Source organism: Ammospiza caudacuta, chromosome 39, assembly GCF_027887145.1.
Source record: "Ammospiza caudacuta isolate bAmmCau1 chromosome 39, bAmmCau1.pri, whole genome shotgun sequence".
In the NCBI taxonomy this organism is placed as follows: Eukaryota; Metazoa; Chordata; class Aves; order Passeriformes; family Passerellidae; genus Ammospiza; species Ammospiza caudacuta.
Genome location: NC_080631.1, coordinates 144,672 through 152,169, shown reverse-complemented (window position 1 = coordinate 152,169; position 7,498 = coordinate 144,672). Strand labels below are relative to the sequence as shown.

At 48.6% G+C, this 7,498-nt stretch overlaps 1 protein-coding gene across 1 annotated transcript in view; it reads left to right on the top strand.

Annotated features, from left to right (window-relative positions):
* The first annotated feature begins 451 nt into the window (after positions 1-451).
* Positions 452-7,498, top strand: part of SUPT16H (SPT16 homolog, facilitates chromatin remodeling subunit) — a 32,228-nt gene continuing 25,181 nt past the window's right edge. Inside the window, exons 1-5 of the mRNA XM_058823182.1 lie at positions 452-678; positions 2,363-2,455; positions 4,389-4,562; positions 5,276-5,428; positions 6,306-6,452. Coding sequence (XP_058679165.1) covers positions 613-678; positions 2,363-2,455; positions 4,389-4,562; positions 5,276-5,428; positions 6,306-6,452 — 633 coding nt within the window. The 5' untranslated portion in view covers positions 452-612. The remainder of the gene's footprint in view (positions 679-2,362; positions 2,456-4,388; positions 4,563-5,275; positions 5,429-6,305; positions 6,453-7,498) is intronic.

The window sequence follows — 7,498 nt, the reverse complement described above, 5'->3', positions numbered from 1 at the left end:
ACCCGGTATTTCCCGTTCCTCACCTTCCCTCATTTCCCGATTTTCCCTTCTAAAGGAAGCGGCCGCTTCCCTCTCCCCCCCCCGCCGCCATCTTCCCGCCTGTTCCAGTCACGTGACACAGAGTTTGCCACGCCCCCCCGTCTTTGTGCATCCCCGCCTCGCGGAGTAAAGGAACAGTTTCTCAGCTCGGTTTAACGATTTCCCCGGCGGTATTCCTCGGTGTTTCCCGTTTCTAACCTTTCTCTTTTTACTGGTTTTCTTCTTTACCAGAAGCGGCCGCTTCCCCCTCAGCGCCATTTTCCCGCCTCCGCGGGTCACGTGACCCCTCTCCCCCTCACGGCCCCTTTCCCGCCTCCGCGGGTCACGTGACGCGCTCCCCCCTCCCCTCAGCGCTCCCGTCCCGCCCTTTTCCCGCCGCCCCGGAAGCGGAAGTTCCCCTCGGGCCGCGCTTCCGGCGGGGGGGGGAACGCCGCGGCGCGGGAGGAGGCGGCGGCGGCGGAGAAGGAGGAGAAGGAGAAAACCAAAACTCGGGGCAGTCCCGGCCGCAGGGGCGGATCCCGGAGCAGGCCGAGGCTCCCGGGAGGGGCCGCCGGCCCCGCGCGGGCCCCCGGGATGGCGCTGAGCCTGGACCGCGAGGCCTTCTCGAGGCGGCTGCGGCGGCTCTACGCCAGCTGGCAGGTGGGGGAGGGGCGGGGGAGCGGGGGGGGCCTGAGGGGGGAGGGGGGGCTGAGGTGAATGAGGGGGAGGGGGAGGCTGAGGTAAATTGGGCAGATTTGAGGTGAATTATGGGGGGGGGCTGAGGTGAATTTGGGGGATCTGAGGGAAATTTGTGATGGGCGTGAGGTAAATGTCGGGGAATTGAAGTGAATTTCGGGGATTTGGATTGAATTTGGGGGGTTTTGGTTGAATTTGGATAAATTTTGTGAGGTTTGAGGTGAATTTGGTGGATTTGAGGTGAATTTTGGCGGTATGAAGTGAATTTGAAGGGTACGAGGTAAATTCGGCAGACTTGGGATATATTACGGGGGGTTTGAGGTAAATTTGGAGGAGTTGAGGTGAATTTAAGGGGTTCGGATTGAAGCTGGGGGTTTTGGTTGAATTTAGAGGTATTGAGTTGAATTTAGGGCTGTTTGAGGTGAATTTGGTGGTTTGAGATAAACTTAAAGGGACCTGAGATAAATTTGGCGGGGGCTGAGGTAAATGTGGGGGAGTTGGGTAAATTTGGGAGGATTGAGGTGAATTTGGTGGGTTTTGAGGTAAATTTGGGAGGATTGAGGTGAATTTGGTGGATTCTGAGGTAAATTTGGGAGGACTGAGGTGAATTTGGGGGGCCATGAGGTAAATTTTGAAGATTTGAGGTAAATTTGTCGGGTTTGAAGTGAATTCAGTGGGTTTGAGGTAAATTTGGTGGGGTTTGAGGTAAATTTGTGGAGTCCAAGGTAAATTTGGGTGGTTTGCAGCAAATTTGGGGATTTTGAGGTAAACTTGGGAACTTTTAGGTAAATTAGTGGGGCCTGAGGTAAATTTGGGAGATCTGAGGTAGATTTGGGAGGACTGAGGTAAATTTTGGGGGTTTGAAGTAAATTTGGGAGGACTGAGGTAAATTTTGGGGGTTTGAAGTAAATTTGGGAGGATTTGAGGTAAATTTGGGAGATCTGAGGTAAATTTGGGAGGTTTGAAGTAAATTTGGGGCATTTGAGGTAAATCTGTGGGGCCTGAAGGAAATTTGGGAGATTTGAGGCAAATTTTACAGGCCTGGGATACATTTGGGGTGTTTGAGGTAAATTTGGGGGTTTGAGGTAAATTTCGGCTGCTTTGAGTACATTCTGGAGGTTTGAGGTAAATTTTGCAGGATTGGAGGTGAATTTGGAGGGCCCAAAGTGAAATTGGGGGGATTTTGGTTGAAATTGGGTTGAACTTGGATTATTTTGGATATTGTTAACCCTTTCTTTCCCTCAGAGAGGGGAGGATAAGTTTAGGGGTTTATTTTGGGGTGAATTTGGGTGTTTTGGGTATTTTTAACCCTTTTTTCCCCCCGAAAGGAGAGGATAAGTTTGAGAGCTTATTTTAGTGTAAATTTGTGTTATTTTGGGTAATTTTAACCCTTTTTTTCCTCCAGAAAGGAGCAGATGAGTTTGGGGAGGGGTTTTGGGGTGCATTTAAGTGATTTTGGGTAATATTAACCTTTTTTTTCCCCCAGAAAGGAGCAGATGAGTTTTGGGAGGGGTTTTGGGGTGCATTTAAGTGATTCTGGGTAATTTTAACCCTTTTTTTCCCCCAGAAAGGAGCAGATGAGTTTGGGGAGGGGTTTTGGGGTGCATTTAAGTGATTCTGGGTAATTTTAACCCTTTTTTTCCCCCAGAAAGGAGAAGATGAGTTTGGGGGAGTCGACGCCATCGTGGTGGCCGTGGGGGTGGACGAGGAGATCGTCTATGCCAAGTCCACGGCACTGCAGGTAAAAGTGCCCCAAAAATGCCAAAATCTGCAGGAAAAAACCCAAAATCCCTGAGGGGAAATAGCTGAGAAAAATCCCCGAAAAATTCCCAAAACCCCTGAGGAAAAACTTGCCCAAAAAATCCCAAAATCCCTGAAGAAAACCCCAAATCCCCGAGGCGAACCCCAAAAGGACCCCAGAATTTTTAGGGGGTTCCCAGCAGTTTTAGGGAATTTTAATCCATTTTTAAAATTCCCAATAATTTTTTATTGTCTCTTTATTTTTTTAGGAGACTCCCATCATTTTTTGTTTAATAATTTCAGCTTTTAATTTTAATGGTTTTTTAAATTAATAATTTAACACTTTTTTAATAAGCTTAGTTTAATTAGCTAATGTTTTCTTTTTTAAATGTGTTTATTTTGTTTAAAATTTGTTTCTTTAATTTTTAAGACATGAGCACCATTTTTAGCAGATTTTTATAAATTTTAAAATATTTCTGTAACTTCCAAGGTATTGCCATAATTTTTACTATATTTTCATAATTATTCATGTGTTTGCACATTTTCTAACACTTCCCCATAATTTTTAATACATTTTAATAGTTTTTAACATGCTCCCATAATTTTAATGCATTCCTATACATTCTAAGGTATTCCCATAGTTTTTAACATATTTTTATAATTCCTAATAAATTCCCATTATTTTAGATGTATTCCCATGGCTTTTAATATTTAATATATTATTTCTATTTTAATGAATTCCCTTAATTTTAATTAATTCCTGTAGCTTTTAAGGCGTCCCCATGATTTTGAATACATTCCCATAATTTTTAATGTATTCCTATAAATCTTAAGGCACTCCCATAGATTCTTATGTATTTTCATAGTTCTTAAAAAACTCCAATAATTTTAATGTATTCCCATGATTATTAATGCTTAATTTAATAGTTTAATTTTAACGAATTTCCCTAATTGTAATTAATTTCTATGACTTTTAAGGTGTCCCCATAATTTTTAACATATTGCCATGGTTTTTAACACATTTCTGTAATTTTTAAGCAATTCCCATGAGTTTTAGTGCATCATCTCTATTTTTAGAGGAATTTTCTTGAGTTTTTAGGTGTCTCTTCCCCTTTCTGAGCAAGCTTCTATAATTTTTAGGTAAATTCTCTGATTTTTAGGTAAATTCCCTCATTTTTGAGTAAATTCCCTCATTGTTGTGGCTGAATCCCCTCATTTTTGGGTAAATTCTCTCAATTTTTAGGTCAATTCCCTGACTTTTTGCGTTAATTTCCTTTCTTTTTAGCTAAATTCTCTCTTTTTTAGGTGAATTTCTCAGTTTTGGGGTGTCCCTGGTCCACTTTGGGGTCCCTGGGTTGGTTTTTGGGGTGTTTTCTGTCCATTTTGGGGGTTTTTCTCCATTTTTGGGGTGTTTCTCTCAATTTTTGGAGTTTCTCTGTTATTTTTTGGAGGTTTTTCATTGTGTTTTCAGGATTTCTGTGTTTCTGGGGTTCCTGTGTCCGTTTTTGGGGTTATTTTACCCATTTTTGGGTTATTTCTGCCCCAGCCGTGGCTGTTTGTCCCCGAGCTGACGGACACGGTGACGCCGTTCTGGTTTTTGGTGGTTTTGGGTCATTTTTTCACCTTTTTTGGCCCCATTTTCAGGATTTCTGTATTTTTGAGGTTCCTGGGTCAATGTTCGTGGGGATTTTTTGGGGTTTTTGGGGTTTTTAACCATTTTTGTGTGTTTTTCACCCCAGCCGTGGCTGTTTGTCCCCGAGCTGACCGACACGGTGACGCCGTTCTGGTTTTTGTTGATTTTGGGGTTTCTGGGCCATTTTTTGGCGTTTTTTGGCCCCGTTTTCAGGATTTCTGTATTTCTGGGGTTCCCGGGTCCGTTTTTGTCGGGGTTTTTTTTGGGGTTTTTGACCGTTTCCGCGTGTTTTTCACCCCAGACGTGGCTGTTTGGCTACGAGCTGACGGACACGGTGATGCTGTTCTGCGAGGACCGCGCGCTGTTCCTGGCCAGCCGCAAGAAGGTCGAGTTCCTCAAGCAGGTGGCGCAGGCCAAGGGCGGCGACGGCGCCTCCAACGGGCTGCCGGCCGTGACGCTGCTCGTCCGGGAGAAGGTGAGGCATTTTGGGGTGATTTGGGGGCATTTTGGGGTGATTTGGGGGCATTTTGGGGTCCCCGGGCGCCTCCAACAGGCTGCCGGCGGTGACGCTGCTCGTCCGGGAGAAGGTGAGGCATTTGGGGCATTTTGGATAATTTTGGGGCATTTTTGGGGCATTTTGGGGTCCCCGGGCGCCTCCCAGGGGCTGCCGGCGGTGACGCTGCTCGTCCGGGAGAAGGTGAGGGATTTTGGGGTGATTTGGGGGCATTTTGGGGCATTTTGGGGGCATTTTTGGGTTTTTTCTGGTTCCTGGTGGTCATTTGGAGGTCCTTTGGGTCCATATGGGATCCTGGCGGTCACTTTGGGTCAGTTAGGGTCGTTTTGGGGTCGCTGTGGGGTCCTGGGGTTCTCTTTGGGTCGTTTTGGGTCATTTTAGGGGTTTTTTTTGGTCATTTTGGTGTCATTTGGGGTAATTTTGGGGCTTTTCTGGGCTCCTTGTGGTCATTTGGGGGTCCTGTGGGTCTATATGGGGTCGTGGTGGTCATTTTGGGGTAATTTTTGGGTCACTTTGGGTTCCTTACGGTGTCCTGGCGGTCACTGTGGGTCGCTTTGGGGTCCTGGGGGTCATTTTGGGGGCATTTTGGGCCCTTTTATGGTTCCCGTTATTTCTTTGTGGCCCCACCCACCCTGTCCCCGCCCCCCTGACGGTGTCCCCGCCCCCTTTGGCAGAACGAGAGCAACAAGGCCAACTTCGAGAAGCTTCTGGAAGCGCTGCGGGGCAGCCGGGCCGGGCGGCGCCTCGGGGTCTTCGCCAAGGACAAATTCCCAGGGGAGTTCATGCGGAGCTGGAACGACGCCCTCAGCAAGGAGAGCTTCGAGAAGGTCTGGGGGCGGGGCCAGGGCCGGGGGGCGTGGTCTGACACGGGGGGCGGGGCCTAGGATGGGTGGGAGGGGCCATGTGTGACAAATTCCCGGGGGAGTTCATGAGGAGCTGGAGCGACGCCCTCAGCAAGGAGAGCTTCGAGAAGGTCCGGGGGCGTGGCCTAACCCGGGGGGCGTGGTTAGTGAAAGGGGGCGGGGCCTGGATGGGTGGGAGGGGCCAGTGTGTGACAAATCCCCGGGGGAGTTCATGAGGAGCTGGAGCGACGCCCTCAGCAAGGAGAGCTTTGAGAATGTCCGGGGGCGGGGCCAGGGCCGGGGGGCGTGGTCTGACACGGGGGCGGGGCCTGGATGGGTGGGAGGGGCCATGTGTGAAAAATCCCCGGGGGAGTTCATGAGGAGCTGGAGCGACGCCCTCAGCAAGGAGAGCTTTGAGAATGTCTGGGGGCGAGGCCTAACCCGGGGGGCGTGGTTTGTGAAAGGGGGCGGGGCCAAAGTTGGATTGGGGATGGGCCGGTGTTGGGTTGGAAGAGTTGGAGTTGAGTTTGAACGGTCAGAGTTGGGCCTGAGTTGGGTTGGAAGGGTCCGAGTGGGGTTTAAAAAGTCAACGTCGGGTTTGAAGAATCAAAGTTGGGTTAAACCAATCAAAGTTGGGTCTGAAGGGTTGAAGCCCTTTGGAGTTAGGCTGGCCCCGCCCACTCTGGCCCCGCCCACCCTTTGGCCACGCCCCTGGGTTGACATCAGCGGCGCTGGCCATGGCGGCCAAGGAGGAGCAGGAGCTGGCCCTGATGCGCACGGCCGGGGTTAATGAGCCAATGATGGGGTCAATCAATCAATAATCAATTAGATCAATCAGTAACGGCTCTGGCCACGCCCCCAGGTTGACGTCAGCGCCGCGGTGGCGCTGGCCATGGCGGCCAAGGAGGAGCAGGAGCTGGCCCTGATGCGCAAGGCCGCCGCCATCACCTCCGAGCTCTTCACCAAGTTCTTCAAGGAGCGCGTCATGGAGATCGTGGATGCAGATGAGGTGGGCGGGGCTTTAAAAGGGGGCGGGGTCACAAAAAGGGGCGGGGCAAAAACGGGAGGGGCGGGGTCAAAACTGGCAGTGGCACCGGAAATGGGAGTTCTGAGGTGAGGCGGGACCTGAAATTGGAACTTTGAGATCGGGTTTGACCAAAAGTTGGAGTTTTAAGGGACCAAAATTTGGAGCCAAAAATGGGAGGTTTGAGATGTGGATGGACCAAAACTGGGAGGTTTCAGGTCAGATTGGATGACAAATTGGAATTTTGAGGTCATGATGGACCAAAAATTGGAATTTTGAGGTCCCATTAGATCACCTTGGCAAACGTGGTACCAGAATTATACTTTAGGCTCGTTTTGCTCCAAAAGTCACCATTATTGAGGCAAAACTGACCCAAACCCCAGCATTTTTTGGGTCGATATCAGTCAGAATTTTGAGGCAGACTCTGTCCGAATTTGATCGTTTTGAGTCCAAACCCCAGCATTTTAAAATGAGTTTTGTCCCGTTTTGGGGCCAAATTTCCGTCCCTGGGACCCGGGGTTCTCTATGATATCGTGATGATGTCATGATGACGTCACGGTGACAAAAATGGGAACTTTGAGGTCAGCTTGGACTCCCAAAAATTGGAATTTTGGGCTCCTAAAAATAGGAACCTTCAGATCAGGTTGGACACCTAAAACTGGAGATTTTTATGACAGGATGGTCCAAAACTCAGAATTTTTAGAACCAATAAAATCGCCTTGCCCAACACGGCACCAGAATGGTGTTTCAAACTCAATTTGCTCCAAAAATTGCCATTTTACCTTAGAACTGACCTAAAACTTGGCATTTTCAGGGTCAGTTGCACGCAAAAACCAACATTTCGAGGCAAAACTTGCCCAAACCCCAGCATTTTTTGGGTCAATGTTACCCAAAATGTTGAGGTGGACTCTGTCCAAATTTGACCATTTTTTGGTCCAAACCTCAACACTTTAAAGTGAATTTTGTCCCATTTTGGGGCCAAATTGCTGCTACCGATGCCTGGGTTGGTTCTGTGATATCGTGATGACATC